The sequence below is a fragment of the Cololabis saira genome, chromosome 16 (assembly GCF_033807715.1).
Source record: "Cololabis saira isolate AMF1-May2022 chromosome 16, fColSai1.1, whole genome shotgun sequence".
Lineage (NCBI taxonomy): Eukaryota > Metazoa > Chordata > Actinopteri > Beloniformes > Belonidae > Cololabis > Cololabis saira.
The window spans coordinates 6,503,702-6,521,878 of record NC_084602.1 but is presented as its reverse complement, the minus strand read 5'-3'; the positions used below and the strand labels follow the sequence as shown (position 1 = coordinate 6,521,878).

The window sequence follows — 18,177 nt, the reverse complement described above, 5'->3', positions numbered from 1 at the left end:
TCTTTCTTGTCACTATATGCAATAAGGCTATTTACACATCCTTTTGTATCTGCTGCTATACTGTAGCATAACCACATAAATACAATAATTCATGAAAGGTTTTAGGTGAATGGAGCTGAAAGACTTCCTAATGTGTTTCAGCCGTGGAGGGAGAGAGCTGCAAGTATTGAAGCTGCACAATAAGGTGTTGATCTGTCATTGTTTAACAGCAAAGACCTTTTAAGGGACCAATAAAAAATATGACACATAACATTAAGAGGGTTTGTGTTTATACGGCTGAGACATACATGTACTTCCTAGTTGGACCCTTTCGTAGGCTGCTGGCATCATTAAACCAATGCAGAAATTCACAATATGCAGTGATAAAATCACACTTGAGCTTTTTACAAAATACTCTGGGAAATTTAAATGAATGACACTGCTGCTCAGGGTGCATGAAAAGAAAAGGTAAGTTCACATGGGCATTTTAAAAATTGTATTTCTAGCAGAAATGTTTTACTTTCAGGAATGTGTGTAAATGAGTGAATGAAAAACTATTTTTTTTAGGATCTTTGGGAACAAGGATCTCTGGGTTCAGAAAAGAAAAGAAAAAAAGGCACAACTACTGTAAAACTTGCTAAATGGCTGGTGAGGGGAATGGTCCACTAAGACACATTTGAGATTATATACATTTACCAGCCAAGAAATTCCTATTATCATAATCATCAACCCTCTTCAAAGACATTCTTCTGCAGAAGCAGTCCCCATCAAGCATAATTGAGACATAATAGTCTTTTCTGTTTACTTGGAGCTCAGATTAATGTCTCCGACAATACCATTAGTGGTTTTGATTGTTGCCTGTAAGAAAGACAAGGAGGGTGCAGCAAGAACTAAAGAAAGGAACACAAACAAATGGAGATTCATGGGAATAAATGAGATGCAGACCAGCCAGCCAAACAAACAAATAGAAAACATAATGTGGTTTTCCGAGGCATCCCTGATTACCAGGGTTACTCTGCCACTGGTAAAATTGGCCTGCTTGTGTACTTTGGAGAATACAACATTAAAAGTCTGGCCAGCATAAAGAAAATCCCTGTTTTTCAGTGAAAAGGAGCTGAGAATGGAAGCTGGCTTTCCAGCTGGAGTGTGTCAAAAAGATCAGAGCCATCTAAACAGAGGAGTGATGTGTGTCATTATTTCCACCTGTACAGGTGTGTGCTTGAGCTGAGAGCTTAAGATGGAGCAGTGGGGGATAGAAAGGTTCAATGGTTCAACGATAAGTGGAAAGTTTTGATGAAAGTAAGGGATATTACATGAAATGTGGCCATCTCCATCTGCAGCAAGCCCTTCAGAGCAGGAAAAAACAGCAATCCAAAAGGTGCTACCAATGGTATACTCAGCAAACAAAAAGCCTGACAAAGTATTTCAGTGCAAATGTTTGGCAGCGGAGCAGCACTAGCACCGTAAATATACAGGATTTAGACTATAAAGAACATAATAACACAAAAAGAAACATATAGAGGAAAGCACTTGAGGTCTAATGCACACAAGATGAGGGATTAAGCCGGGATGTGTTGGTTCTGCCGGCTGAACTTGAGTCCAGTGAACGAAAGCAGGGATGGATAAGTTAGCGGAGAACAGTTACACTGCAAAAACTCAAAATCTTAAGAATATTTGTCTTATTTCTAGTTAAAATGTCTCATTTTTAGTAAAAAAAAAAATCTCATTACACTTAAAACAAGACTCATCACTGGAAAAAACAACAATTCTCACCTGTTTCAAGTAGATTTTCACTTAAAATAAGTAGAAAAATCTGCCAGTGGAACAAGATTTTTTTGCTTGTAATGACAAGAAAAATCTTGTCTCACTGGCAGATTTTCCTACTTATTTAAAGTGAAGATTTACTTGAAAATTGTCAAATAAAAAGTTATTTTTCTGGTAATGACTCTTGTTTTAAATGTAATGAGATTTTTTGACTAAAATGAGACATTTTAACTAGAAATAAGATAAATATTCTTGTTAAGATTTTGAGTTTTTGCAGTGTAGCTTGGTCGAGACCAGGCTTACAACTAGGCTTTCTTAATCCTGCGGCTCAGAGTAGAAATACATTTAACAAAGAGATAGTCATGAATTTTTGTGTTCTTGTCACCTCATTTTCATTAACCTGAATTCAAATTTGACAGAAAAACTGTGATTTGGCATTATGATGATCACATGACCTTCCCTGGCCACCGGAGAGCGTGACACGCCAACGTTTTCCAAGATTGCTGGTAGCATGAATACAGATTCCACAAAACACGCTCCTTTGCAGTCGCAGGAGGATAAGGCACACTACGTTACAGCTTTCCTTAATGTGATTGATGTACTAAGCTGCACACACATCCACATGAAAACACTCCGGAGGGGGACATGAAGGAGACTCCATGAAGAGAAAACCCTCCCACAGCACCAGCAGAAGAGGTTTCCTCCTCCACCCGTCGGTCAAGTCATACTCGTTAAGTTTGTCCCTGTTGTACTGCACTGTACACTTAACATTGTAACTGAGGCCAATAGAGTCTGACATTTTTGCAGTTTCTGTCATTGCAAGATTTGACCTTGGACTGACTTTGCTGGAGCTTCCAATCCTAGAAGATGGGAATATTCTTTGTAACTACAGAATGACGCACTCATAACCTTTACTGTTGGGCAGCACCATTTCTTTTTTCAAGATCTTTGCTGACGTCATTGCTTCTTGATGAAGGAATGACCACACATTCAGAGCTGCAAACTTTCAAGACCTCTGTATTTATAGAGGTGCTCACGCCTGCTGATGAGAAATTATTCAAGCAGGACTTTGCTGATATTTACCTTCTCAATTCCTGAGCTGTGTTTGGGATTCCTACAGTGATTCGGCATTTTTGCCTAACGTTTGTTCAATAAATAATGGTATTGAGTAATATATAATCTGATTTATTACATAATACATCAGACTTTGAGGTCTGGAAATAAAGGTTGTTGTGCTGATGTGTTAATCCTAGCAGAAAAGAAATTCAACCTTGTCGAGATAAAAATCTGTACTGGAAGTACTATACATAGTAAAATCAAACATAACATAATGGGTGGTTGATGGTTAATTATCCATTGACACATTAATTCAACATTGCCTGACTATATATCCCAATATACTGGAAGGCATTTAATTTTCACATTAATGAAAATGGTTCAACTGGCAATTTATTAAAAATAAATGACTTGAATTCACTATGATTCAGAGCCTCAGTTATCATCTCAGGGCTGCTGGACGGTGTGCATTTCAAGGAGAAAACAACTCCAGGTTTGCCTCCAAGAAAACGAAATGAAAAACGGTTGAAGAGCAATTCTGTCAAAGTCCCTGAGTGACCTCAAAATGACAAGCACTCCTCATCCACACTGGTTAAGATTTAACAATTCTTCCAAGCAATATGGGGAAAAAGATGGATGTGAAAAGCGTACAAGGATAACTGCCGGGAAGAGCAGAAGCTTTTATTGCTGCCAACGGTGCTTTATTCAAGTAAAAAGTAAAAAGAGTTTGAATAATTCTGAAATGTAAAGGGGATTCTTGTGCATTTGATTTTTATGCAGAATGCCTGCTACAGTACTTCAAAAACTGCTGCACCATTATGGAGAACTATGAACTGAAATCTGATTCAAATTGAAAAAAAAAAAAAAAAATGAAATATTAGATAATATGGAAAACTAATCTTCCAAATGCAGTGTATTTCAATAACGTTTAATAAGAAATATGTTGTCATAAACAGTTCCATCGCTCCATCGTTCCACACTTACCATTTTGGATGGTGCCAGGATCAGGATGACGTAGCGGACCTCGCAGCAGTTCTCCCCCCAGTTTTGTGGCCTCTCCAGGCGGGAAATGCACACGTGACGCCTTTGGAGGTGCTTCACGTTGCAGCTGGAGCAGAGAAAGAAGAGGGAAAGGCTTTACACATGTCAACAGCTCATGTCACCACCAATCTCCAAAGATGAAGCTCCATCTTTCCAGTTACATTTATGGCGCTTTTCCACTAGTACCTACTCATCCCGACTCGACTGCCTCGCCTCGGTTTGGTTCTTTCCCACTAGGGGTCTAAGGTGCAGAGTAGATACTTTTCTGTAACTACTCCGAGGTTCTAAGCTGCTGAGTCGGCTGTATCTGACATCATCACACTACAGGCCACCGATTGGTCGGGGGGTTGGAGTCAGACGTCTGAGTCAGGAGGAGGAAATCAGAGAAAGAGACTCTGACGGATTCTTGTTCATTTTATTCAACCAGCAATGGCAGCAAAAGTCTGTTTGGTGATCCAACTCTGAGGTGCAGATGTTCATAAACCTGGTGCTGAGGAGAGAATTAAAAAGGGATCTAGACGGGAGATAAGGAACGACCAGATCTACCAGGAGTTCTGTCTCTTCATAGCTGCTCACGGCTCCAGCTGACTTTTCAGCAGCACCGAGACAAACAAACAAAAAAAAGTGTCGCCGCTTGAAGCTTCTCTCTCTCTCATTTTTTAACTTGATATCAAACACAAGCCACAGACCAGCAGCACATCTAGCATCTCCTCCAGGTTCTACATCTTTAGTGTTGTTGTCTTCTTCATTTAGATCACACAATCAAATACGTCACAACAGCTTCTCAGAAATTCATCATGTGACGGCGTGCACCCACAAATACATGTTTGGGTCACAAAAATATTAAAATACGCCCACTGCCTATTTGCACCGGTGAAATACTTGAACTTCAACTTGTTTATGACTTTCAAAATGATGATTAAAACAAACAAAAAAAATACTGTTGATAAAGTTTCATGGGATACATGACAAGATTTCGGGAAATGTCTACTACAAGGAATGGACTGTGGTCATTCTTTAAAAAATATAGACATGCCTATGCTGTCAGTCACAAACGAGTAAAAAGCAGCAATCTGTATTTAAGACGGGTATTTTAGTGATCCATTCATCCATGTCCACGCTCTCCCTGTGTCCAATTTGTCATTCTCAGCATCAGATGACTTCTTCCTTTGCTCTCATCATAATTACTCTGGCAGAGAAAAAGCTTTGTGACTTGAATATAAATGTGTTTAAGATATAAAGATATTCTGGTCTTTAAGCTATCAAGAGATGAACCCTGCTGGGGGTTATTTCTGTCCAATTCTTCCTGCAAAAGCAACAGTGAGCAACAGTTTGGGATCTCCTTTTCTCCCCAGATTCTCTGCTGGGGCCGTTAAGGACTAAGCCAGTCCAGTACCTGTACTCGTTTCTTCCTCTGCCGTGCCTTTGGAACGTCGACATAACCTTGTTTTTTAATGTCTTAGAGAAAAGTACACGTGCAACTTGAAACAAAGCCTGGTGCAGCTGCTAACACTCGTTTACATGCAGCAAAGAAATGGGATTTCTGATTGTATCAGATAAACATCCAGAAGACCCAATCACTTGTCTGAGTTTACATGCTGTTCAGAGAATCAGATAAATGTCCAGAGCATGACTGACTCCGTGGTGCTATGTGGTGCTGTAACCATGGTAACCATTTCAACAAAGAGACACTTCCGGATGACGGTTGTTTTGTTTGGTGTCAATGTACGCCTTCCGTATATTTTTACACTTTATTTTGATCTGCTCCGGTGTCCTGATGAAGCTTCTGCCATATCTTTCGCGATCTTCATGTTGGTGTTTAAACAACTATTTAACACGCGCCTTCTCCTTTCACTTCCAGGTGAATGGCCCAGAGGAAATTTTCCAGTATGCGCAGACTGCAATATCCGATGTCTCCGTATACATGGTGTTAACATTCCGACTATGAACGAATTATCTAGGTATAGGTCCGAAATAGGTCAGAAATAGATCGGATTGAGGTGTTTACATGCAGTTTAAAAGTCTGAACCATGTCTTATACGATCAGAAATCCGATTGAAGTGCTGCATCTAAACGTGTGTGGAGGGTCCCTTTGGTCTCTGGTCTGGAGCTACAGCTCCCAACAGGGACAACAGCACACATTTCTACTGTGTAACGGTCCAAGTGTCTCTGAGCCCGGAGACCTATATAAATAGATAAATGCAGCTCATGGACAAGTTAATATGAGGCTTATTTTATACTCCAAGTGGCATTGATGGATTGAAACAGATTCTACTCAGTAATCCCTTGCCTAATTAGCTACCACCTATTGAATTCTGGTCGTTTCTTCACGCTTCCTCTTTATGCAGTAATTCCTTCATATTATTTGAAACAATATGATGCACTGTAAAGAGAACAATATGCAGATATATTCTGATAAATAAAAAGACAACATTGTTTTTATGAAAGACTTTTTGAAAGAGAGGGAGGCTGTGGCAGGTTGGAGAGATGGATGGAACACGCACCTGTGTCCCATCCGCCTGAGTGGCTGATTCTCTCCACCTGCCTGCCTTATAAGGCGGAGCTGGACAGCAGCGAGGGGTCGGAGGAGCTGCTGTCTGGGTGATGCTTGTGCACATGTGGGTGTGAGTTTTGTGTAATAAAAAAGGGTTTGCACGATTCCTGTGTCTCTCCGTCCTTCGGTCGGGCCCCCCGTGGCACGCACCCTGCCACATCTGGCGCCCAACGTGGGGCTTCGAAGGGCGGAGGAGGGGACGCATGGAGCGGGCCCTGGACGCGCTCGCCCAGGCCATGGCGGGCATGACGGCCATGTTCCGGGACCAGGGCGAGCGGCAGCTGGCCGCGATGGAGGCGCTCGTGGCCGCGGGGAGACCCACCCCTGCGCCAGCAGCGCGGGAGGAGCTGGCGGCGACGGCTCCCGAGACGGCGGGACCGACGGAGCGACCCATCCCTGCACCCCGTCTAAGGTTCGCCGCGGCAGCGCTGTTAGCGCCGCAGCTTTGGGGCCGCGAGGCAAAAGCTGCGGGCCGCCAGGCGACGGCTCCTGGGATGGAGTCAGCGGCGGAGACGGAGGCGGAGTTGGCTGGGGAGGAGGCTGCGGAGGCGCAGCCGCCAGCGACGGCGGGTCCCGCGAAGACGGGGGCGGACCAGCAGCCCGCGCAGGGCTGCGTCGCGGAGGAGGAGGAGGCGGTCCCGGAGGCGGACCGGCAGCTGGCGCGGGGCCGCGTCACGAAGGAGGACGTGGTCCGGGAGGCACCAGCTCCAGAGCGGGGCTGCGCCGTGAGGGACGCGGTCCTGGACGCACCGGGTGGCCCGAGGCCACCATGGGCCCGGCCCCGAGAGCGTCTTCCCCGGCGGGCGGGCCGACGCCGGGGGCGACCCCCGCGACCGTGCCGCAGGTCAGGCCGACGCCGGGGACGACCCCCCGACCAGGAAGCCCGGAGGGTTCCTCTCCCGCTCCGAGGGGGCGGGGGGGGGGAGTAGGCTCGGCCGGACGGACCCCGGCTCGAAGTTGGCGTTGGGGGTGTGTGGCAGGTTGGAGAGATGGATGGAACACGCACCTGTGTCCCATCCGCCTGAGTGGCTGATTCTCTCCACCTGCCTGCCTTATAAGGCGGAGCTGGACAGCAGCGAGGGGTCGGAGGAGCTGCTGTCTGGGTGATGCTTGTGCACATGTGGGTGTGAGTTTTGTGTAATAAAAAAGGGTTTGCACGATTCCTGTGTCTCTCCGTCCTTCGGTCGGGCCCCCCGTGGCACGCACCCTGCCACAGAGGCTACAACCTCAGGGTTCAGTTTAATTTTAAAGTTCTCAACAGACGCACAAACACTGAAGAGTTTCTACGTCGACCTGCGGATGAAACTGTGGAACAGCCTGAGCATGGAGCTAAAACAAAGTCAAAACATATCACTATTTAAAAAAAGATACAAAGAAATGTTCTATTCAAAATACAGATGTAAATAAACATGTAGATATGAACATTTATTAATATATGTAGATATATAGATGTATATTATGGATATAGATATGTTAGATGTAGGTATGTATATAGATATATTTAGTTGTATTATACGTACAGTATTTGTGTATCTATACCTCTATTAATATATACTGATTTATAGTTATATGTAGATATGTCGATATATAGATTTATAGTAATTTTTATGTATATAATTGGAGGTAAATATATGAACCAATGTAAATACCTGTATAGCATATCTACTCTTATATAGTTATTCAAGTAGATTGTTATACCATTGCTGTCTATTCTCTATTATATTGTAGTATTATAGTAAAGTAATGATAATGTAATACTATACATTATAATTACTTCTATTAGTACATACATACATAGTAGCACAACTAAATGCTGGGCGTTTGTTTTGTTTTCATTTGTTTGCCTTGATTTGTTTTGATTTTGACTACATTTATATATACATATAATTGAGTATTATATCACTGTATAGAACAGTTATTAAAGTAGGGATGGGTGTTTTATAAGTATGCTTATTGAAAATCTTGTTATATGTAAGAATGTATGTAAGAATATTGGTGAGGATGTATATTACATACAGTAGCTTCATTTATATTTATTATTGTTTATAGTAATTTAACATTGAATGGGAAATGAAGTTATTTCAGATAAATACCACACACACTTACAGGATGCAGAGCCAGGACTGCTGGTACTGGACCCCGGTGGCCGTGGCCGTCACTCCCTGAATCGTCTCCGACAGCAGGTGAACTGTAGGTCAGATGGCAAACAAAAGTTAGCTAAGTCAACTTATCAACCTCACAAATGTTCAGCTCCTTCTCTGTGCAGACCCCTCATAACAACTGCAGTGTTTATCCGCCCTTCACAGCAGCTTGCTGTAACTACAATTAAAATGTAAAGCTACATGTTCACAACTGCATTAATTATTTTTGAATAATGAACATCTAAATATAAAAGAGGGCTCAGAGTTTTGTTTCTAAATGATGTCAGTGAAATGCACAAAGATTTCAACAGAACTCTAGGGGCTTAGCCGAGCCTCTCAATACGATGTCTACATCAGACGTGTCTAATGAGCCTGCCGTCTGCTTTACACGGAGGTGCCGGGCTGCACAGTGAGTAAATACCAAACTAAGAGCTGATACGGATCTCCATACGACCTTAGAAAAAACACCGGTGCTCATGTTCTCAAATTTAACAAATAAAAAGAAACATTTTAACATGCTGGCATGTTAACAGAGTAAAAATGAATAAAACAGACACTAATCAGCATGGCTGAACCCAGCTTGCTTCTTTCTAATAACAAGTATTTCTATTCTGAGTCCACGTTCTGAAAATGATGAATTATTGTGTTGTGATGAGTTTCCTTGAGCAGCCCTGACCAGCACAAACTCCTCTGGAAGAGTCAGGACTTTGCCTTGCAACATCCTCGTCTGCTCATCAGTGAGGAGAAAATGGGAGGGTGCAAATGTTTTGTACAGCGAACCGTACGGACCATCATTTCCATACTGTTCAGATTTTCCCCAGCCCGGGATTTCTTTCCTTCTGTTTTTCTTTTCTTTCTCCATCACTCTTGCTTTCTGTTCCCCTGTCATGCCGTCTCATCAATAAAGTATCCTCCCATTCATGCCAGAAAATGATGGGCGTCACCATGACAACAGTATCACAGTGCTCAAGGAGTGAGCCAGAAAAGGAGAATGGGGAGAATAAGGATGGGGGAGGCGGTGGAGGGGAGAGAAATGAAGGAGTTGGAACATGTTGATAAAAAGTAAGAGGGGAATAGAATATGAAAAGAAGTCAAAGGGAAGCACAAGGAAAAGGAAGAAAGAGGAGAAGCTGGCACCTGGTTTGAAAGAGAGGATGACATAAGAAAAAGAAAAAAGGAGGACAACATAAAAGGAAATAAGCAGGAAGAGAAAAAATTAGGGAAGCTGCATGCAGAAAATGCTAGGAAGAGAAGCAGCAATAATGGTCCAAAATAATAATAATAATAATAATAATAATAATAATGATGACAATGATACAGGCAATATGATAGTCAAGATAATGAAACATCATAAAATATGAACGATGAGCAGAAGAAGGGAAGAGGACTGATAAATGAAGGAGATGGACTGGGATTCAAATCAATTAATGGCGGCAAGCCTGACAGCTATGTAATAATCAAAATTCATCCAATTTCTCATTGACGTCAGGGATGGAAGAAGGGAGGGAGAAGTCGACGGAAAGACAGAAATGCTAAGAGAACAAAAGGAAGATTAAAAGATAAAGAGAGAAGGGACTGAAAATTAAAAGAAGGAGACAGAGGTTACGGGGGAGCTGGAGGAGACACGGAGAGGCAGATCTCGGTGCACAGCTCGGTCATCCGTCATCGTTTATCCCAACAGACTAAACGACCAGCCTCAACCCAGTATTACAGAGCTAACACCGCTAGCAGCACGCCTCAAAATCACAACCACACAAACCCCCTTTTCCTGTTCTAACTCCAGTTCTGCCAACACTGACTGGAGTTCAGGAAACGGCATGAACACGCTCAGCGTTCAGGTTTAGACGTCTTAGCTGAAAGGTGGAAGTGCCAATAAAAACTGCAGATGATCTCTAAGGTCTGAGCTTACGATTGTTTTTAAAAGAATTTTAAAATTTTAAAGGTGACAGTATTCTGAACAACTTAACGCTTCCGAAGAAACCAACATCTTTAAATAAATACCATATGAAAGGTAAACAGTTCTGCTTGTAGTTTAAATGTCTCTTTTTCTAAATATAGTTTTTCTTGCATCTTTAAAATGTTGATGGAAAATGAGTCGAAGGGTAAATGCACACACATGCTGCACCACATGGGGTGGCCAAAACTTTTTTCAGTTATGCGTTTGTTGCATAACTTGTTGCATGATAAAAAATAAAATAAACATGAAAAATGTGAGTGAGTGTCTTGGTCTCGTTACCGTCGGGGAGAGACACATGGTTGCCATTAAGTGTAAATATTTAATCACTTTTATCTAAGAAATGTAATGACATTTTGCTGTATTAGACTAAACATTTGTCAGAATAATATTTCATCATAATGTTTTCGTGGTGCTGTTTGATGAAGTCTTTGTGAAACGTTTCTTGTCAGCTCACCCTGCTGTTGCATACGTGGAGACACATCTCCCACAGTAGCCTTGACAAGAACCTGACACTTTCTGTCCAATTAAATTAAAACGCGTGACACGGACTAGGTCCCCTACTGTTCAACTGAGGGAATATTCCCTTCTTTCCAGATGGATGAAAAATGCATATGGACAATGAGAGTATGACCAGTTTCAGCTGTGGAATATGTGCAAGTAATTACCGGAGCAGCAGGTCATTAATACTAATACAAGTAAAAAACAAGTTGAACTTGGTCCGTCTTGTCGGTCATGGTCAGTTATATAAACTCTGGCAACTATTTTATTACGGATGCCTAATAAAGTGGTGCATATAGATGTGCTATACCTACATATATTCTTCACATACTGTAAAGAAGCCCTCAATAAACCCTTCTGGGATGTCGCTACGACTGCATAAGCTCATCGTTATCCAACTGTATTTAGATTGAGTTGCACACTTGAACTATGCATTAGATTTTGCTGTTAGTAAGAACATCTTCATTTATATACATAAACTGGATGAAAGGAGCGATAATAAAGAGTATCTTATTCGTATAGGAAGAAAGCTAGTGTGTATTCTGCTACATGTAGAATCACTATTTGTTTTTACTGTTCCTTTAGTATGCTCACGACCTCATGCAAACATTGCTTTGTTAATTTAAATATTTGCTGATAAACGCCTACAATGACAGAACTGAAGACTATTCTGAGCAGTATGATGATTGTGATGTACAAACCCCACCAGGGTGCCAGGACTGGTGAATGGCTGCTGGCGTGATCAAGTGAGAAACTAATTAAGACGTGTGTTCTACACTTGTCATTTAAGTGAAGATTTCTGTATGATTTCATCAGCTTTTTGCTAAGCAAACAGTGCTGTTTCCGCACACAGGAAAAAAATATCACATATGCTCAGACACAGCATATCAAATATGAGAGACTTCAATGGAAAGTGATGAAAAAAATGTGAGGAAAGCACGACGGGATGGCTGGACGGCCCTCTTTGATCTTTCTGTATTCTTGCTGGATATCCACATGGCTTGGTTGGAAGGGGAAAAACAGCCATTTCTGCAAAACACCAGGCTTATTCTGTCCGTCACAAATAAAGTGGGAGACAAATCAATTGGAACGGCGAACCCGTCAAATGATGCAATCTAAATATTTCTTGGTTTGTGTTCCAGTTCAACATCAAACACGGCAGAGAAATCTCCTGAGGTGTGTGGCTACAAAACAGACATTATGGGTTTTTCTGTCAATGTGTAAAACAGCCCCGAGCCCTATTTTGCGAGGAGACCCCTTCCACTGTGCCAGAAGTCTCTTCCACACACACACGGGAGGGGGAATGATTGGTTTCTTATTCGTATGAAGACTGTGGAAGGTATTTTGAAGGGGATGTAATTAAGACGCTGGAGCTAGATGAAACATTTCCAGTATGAATCCATCATAACCAAATACCACGTTGCACGCAAATGCTATGTCACATGGTGATGAGAGTCCTAAGGACTGGGTCAATGGTGTCAGCTTGAATAAAATGCAGAAAGTCAAAGAATTTAGAATTCAAACTCGAATAAGTTAATAGATTGAACGTGTTCACAAAAAACACAAAAGAGAACTTACAAGAAGAACTACTAACTAGGGGTGTAACAATATATCGAGCCAAGAAATTTCACGATACAAAAACATCACGATACGTGTCGTGGAGGAGACAAACTGTATCGCGATATTGGGTTATTAATATTAATCTATTGTGTTGACTAGTAACGCGCATCCTATCGGTGCAGCCGGATCACTTGACGACCTCGACCCGCGGACCAAAATCTTCCTCCGCTCAGAAGAAACTAGTACCGTTTTGCGGTCCCGATCACGGGACTCTTGCGGGGTTTTGAACTTTTACTTATAAGGTGAGCATGAATCAATCCTTTTTATAATGTAAAGATTGTGTCGTCCCCAAAGGTGGGAGCGGGATGAAACGATAACAGGTTCACCTTACGGCCTCAGGCTGGAGCATGTGAAGCTCTGAGCTCTGGCAGAAGATAAATAACAGTCATGTTGCAGTTTGAGTTTGGGACTTTTCATAGTTTATTTATTTACTTTTATTTATTTATTTAATTTTAGTTGTTACATTTCTGGAAAAGAAAAAAGTAAAGTCATACATGAAAAAACCTATTCAGTTTGTGGAAAAATATTTGTACTTGTATGAAACTGAAGATGCATAATGCAAACCTGACATTTACTTTTAGTTCAGTTTGTGGAAAATGGTTGCCTGGCTTTCTCTTTAAAACTTAAACAATTATAAAGCATTACAAACTGGAACAATAGGGCAGACGCTCAGCATTGTTTTCTATTTTGTATCTTTCAAATTAAAGACCATTTTTTCCCAGTCATATGTTCCTCATTCTAAGCTGCTAAAATATCGTATCGTTATCGTGACCTCGATATGGCGTATTGTACCATTGTATCGTGAGATTAGTGTATCGTTACACCCCTACTGATTACATTATTGGACAGAGGGACTTGATGATTTGAGGGGCAGATGAAGAGGCCATGATATCTGTCTGGCGTCTGTAATTATGACGATTTCAAAGATTGACCCAGTCCTGAGCGTGGAGAGGAACACAAACAGCATACTGATGGTGACTGGTACAGAAGCACACCACTGATTGCAGCCTCACTCGGGTTGATGCTGACATTTTCATCCAATTAGCACAGCTTACCATCATCAAAGAAAACGAAACTTTGAGACTTGTCTGCATGTGGGGAAAGAAGAAGAAAAAAACCAAGGAGAGAGACAAGAGAGTCAGTTCAGTCACCGTTTTTTGATCAACAGGCAGCAGATTCTTGGGTCTTATAGGGACAAAAATGACATTGAAATGCACACTGCACCAACACACACATATGTAGACAAGGTTTAACCGGCACGCACATAAATATCTCTGTTGAACAGAAGCTTCATTTCCTGCCCTCCTTTCCCTCATGCATATTAAATATCATTTTCCAGAGAAAATCCCTCAATGTCTCATCTTTGTTAGGCACAGGGAAATCTTATCTTGATTACTGTCTACAGGCTATAAGCAAAAATTGGATTTTATCATTGATAGAAGTGATGCATCAGCTGGTCAAAAGAAACCCCAAGACATCAATGAAAAGATCAAGATGAGAAAAATGACATATGGCCAGCTTTTTTGTATGGCACAGAACTTGAATAAATGAGTTTTAGGATTCTGAACGTTCTTATGAAGGAAACTCATGGAGCAGAATTTAAGAGTATATCAATGTAAAAGGAAGAAGTCTTGCTGTCTGATTCAAAAACAAAGTGTCATGTATAATTATGGTGAACATTTTTATTATTGTCTAGTATTTTTTTCAATATTTCAGTAAACCTGCTTTTAATACCGTTGGTTTGCAAAATAATCGCCACCTTCTCATGGTGGAGGGGTTTGTTGTTTTGTTGTCGGGGCTAATTGCCCGTGTTGGGCCCAGGAGCAGTTCAGGACCCATTAATGATGCTGCAGAACTGACCCTGGATCCACACTGAAAGCACCACAGGCGTCCGGTTGCCATTCATTTTCTATGAAAGCGCTGCGAGAGGCGTCGGGAGCATCAATTTGAAGTTGAGAAATCTCAACTTTATTCAAATGAGCAGCACTGACGCCGAGGCAGCGTCCAATCACAGACCGGGATTCCCAAAGCGAGAAGCCTCAATGCAGATGGTACTTTCATGTTCACACAAACGTACACTCATTCACATGCACACATGAGCAGAACTGTGCTATAACAAACTTATTTAATCAGGAATTCGTCTATTTCATCCAGCAAACTGACCCAGCGGGTACACTGGGTACACTCTTCTCATTACAAGCAAAAAAATCTTGTTCCCCTGGCAGATTTTTCTACTTATTTTAAGTGAAAATCTACTTGAAACAGGTGAAAATTGTTATTTTTTCTAGTGATGAGTCTTGTTTAAAGTGTAATGAGATTTCTTTTGACTAAAAATGAGACATTTTAACTAGAAATAAGACAAATATTCTTGTTAAGATTTTGAGTTTTTGCAGTGTGCTGTCCAAGTCTTGGGGTGCCAGTCCCTAAGGTGGTGCTGTTCCCATTAATTCATTCTTTACACTCCTAATCACTGCCACAGATGGATGGATAAAAGGATGCTTTGTGTAATTGTAAAAATGGATTTAAAAATAGGGCAAGTATGGACACCCAAACCAATCTGAGATCTCAGATAACTCAGAGAGGTCCAAGACCTTCAATATGGCTAAACCTTGATGGTTTGAATCCCACCATCTGGTCTGTTAACGAGGCCCTGAGTCAGGTTTTCTGATGATGTGTGAATACATCAGTGCCCTTGTCAAGGGTCCTTTACAATTCTGTGATGGCAGGATAAATCCAGAAAAGCACTGAGATTTTAGAGCAACACATGAAGATGACGTCCATGAATTTTTCAACAAGTCAACTTTTTGCAACATTACACAGGTGTTAGTGAGGAAGACGTGGGTATGTGTACAGAGCTGGCCTGCCTGCAGCTCAAACCTGTCCCCAAACAGAGAATGTGTGAAGAATTCTGAAATGAAAAAAGGAGACAACGGCGACCCCATACTGTTACACACCCGAAGATGTGTGAGCAGCCAGAATGGGACAAAATAGCACCTGAAACATTCCCTCTCACTTGGTATCCTTGACACCAGAACAACTCTTTCAGGGCTGTGAGAAGGAATGGCAACATTAGGAAATGGTAAAAGCTCCACTCGCTCAACGTTGATTGTATTGCATTGCAGGCCTGAGAGGGAAAACTTATAAATTATAAATTAACTAGTTAGATGAAGTTGATAAGAAAAGACATGAACTATATAAAGTAAGGAGAAATAAAATTTAAGAATAACTTTGATTTTTTTTTCGGAATATCTATTTTCCATATTATTTCCAGCTCTATCCATCCATCCATCCATCCATCCATCCATCCATCCATCCATCCATCCATCCATCCATGGAAGCCACAAAAAGAGTCTGATAGCAGACTTGAGAAATATGGATTGTGAACAGAAAGCTAAATCATGGAGGGTGTTATTTTCTAGGCCTATCATCAGGTTGGTTTGAAAAGTAATCATTTTCAAACAAACACAGAAATACAGAAAGTAATGTATTTGTGATGTTTACAGATTTATAGTAACAGACGGTAAACTTGCTTTAAAGGTATTGTGACATGAAAAACAAATTTTTCTTGATTTTTTGTGTTTTGTTGGGTGTCTTGACATCAATTACACCCAAAAAAAACGAACTTTTAACATTCAGTGTATTGTGTGCTTTCTGGGATTTTCCGCATAATTATGCAAAAACGGCGCATCTGGTTTGGTGGCGGACCGTTACGTAACGGTCCGCTAAATCACCGCCCCCTCCACCCAGCTCCCTGCCTCCTCTCCTCTCCAGCGCACCATAAAGGCTGATTTATGGTTCCGCGTTACACCGACGCAGACCCTACGGCGTAGGGTTACGCGGCGATGCGCACCGTACGCTGAACCCTACGGCGTAGGCTCTGCGTCGATTTAACGCGGAACCATAAATCAGGCTTAACACGGAGCTGTTTAGAGCCCCCTCTGTTCTCATCACCAGAGGACAACTGCTAAAAAGACCCACGGCCACTGACTGGACTTAAGATAAGAGGACACTGCTGCTTCGCATGCCTTTATTTTTGTGATTGTTTGCTGTGGACTACTTTGCCGTGCTGCTTTTCCGTGCATGCTTCGCCTGTCGCTCCCGGCTTAACTCTCCGACGCCGCTGTTAGCGTATTGCTTGCGGGGAGCTACGGTGCTGCCTTCCAGTCCTCTGGTCCCGGTTGGACTTCATCCCCGGGCTGTAGTCGCCCTGTCTGGGCTGTGTGTGTGGGTGTTTGTGGTTCGGTGTGCGCGCGTGTGTGGAGACGGCAGAAGTTTGTAGCAGTTGGGTTGGAGGAGGTTGGGAGGAGGAGCGGGGCAATGATTGACAGGAAAGGGGGAAAAGAAGCGTTTTTCACGCAAAAAAACACCGTCATAAAAAGCCAGGCATGGAGTACTGGAGTGAAGTTTTTCTTGTTACACCTTTTTAGACACATTTGAGGGATATTGGCCAAGACTTTTAATAGTGTTAAAAGCATGTTAAAAATTATGTTACAATACCTTTAAGAAATATGTCAGGCGTTTTCATTTAATAATTACAGTTCTGAACGAAGCAGTTTTGTGGTCTAATTTGGCAAAAACAAGAAAATAAAAAAACATAAGACTACTGAAAATTATATATATATATATATATATATATATATATATATATATATATATATATATATATATATATATATATATACACATATACATATATATACATATATATATATGTGTGTGTGTGTGTGTGTGAATATATGAAAGATCTGTAAAAAGTAGTTTCAGCTAGAAATTATGATAATCAGATCAATAGATCAGTGCAACAGATAGCTGTAGCTATGTGATAGAAAAAAATACAATTAGACAATATATTAATAGCCAAAATTCTGATAATTAATCATCCCATGGTATCAGGACTGTTACATGCCCTTGGAAACATTTGTACTTAAAACACTGTGTATGTAAGAGAGGCAGGAGTAATATTCTCCGAGCCTTCATCATCAGCTAGTGGACAATATTCTTTTCTTCATTGTTCTCCAGTGCTGCATCCCACTACAGATGTGGAAGAACCAGCACACTGGCCTCCGAAAAAACCACTCCTCCGTACAAGTTGGAGCAGGACTAATTATCTCTGCAGGCTTTCATCTTTTTCACTTCTTTAATTCTTTCTACTTTCAGTGCCTGTTATAATCTCTCTCTGTTCACTTTATCTCACAGCTGTAGAGTATTACGCTCCAAATGAGCCGGTCCACTCACCAGCTGTAACACCCCACTGTAGCACAGTGAATGTAGATCTGGCAGATATATTGATAACACACTTGTGTGTAATATTCCCCCAGGAAGAGTCCTTGCTTCTTGCCCAGATATACCTTCTCTCCCCCCCTCAGGTCTAACAAAGTGCACCTCGTATGAATTTGTCGACCTTGCCAACACACACAAGCATTCTGAGTCTGACGGAGAGGAGCGGAGTGAAAAACAGGATACCGAGGAGAAGGAATTCAAGATGAGAGAGCGTCCTCATTAAATAATTACTACCACCAAATTAAATTAAAGATAACTGAAATCCACAGGCTACTTGGAAAACAGAT

The 18,177-nt window shown here is 41.6% G+C and overlaps 1 protein-coding gene across 2 annotated transcripts in view; it reads right to left on the bottom strand.

Annotated features, from left to right (window-relative positions):
• Nucleotides 1–18,177, bottom strand: part of slc4a11 (solute carrier family 4 member 11) — a 158,762-nt gene that overhangs the window by 61,343 nt on the left and 79,242 nt on the right. The window contains exons 6-8 of one of the 2 annotated variants that reach the window (XM_061744198.1): nucleotides 13,666–13,698; nucleotides 8,501–8,582; nucleotides 3,784–3,907 (exon numbers count right to left, since the gene is read on the bottom strand). In XM_061744198.1, the coding sequence (XP_061600182.1) occupies nucleotides 3,784–3,907; nucleotides 8,501–8,582; nucleotides 13,666–13,698 (239 nt within the window). The remainder of the gene's footprint in view (nucleotides 1–3,783; nucleotides 3,908–8,500; nucleotides 8,583–13,665; nucleotides 13,699–18,177) is intronic. The other variant, XM_061744199.1, reaches the window with a different exon arrangement.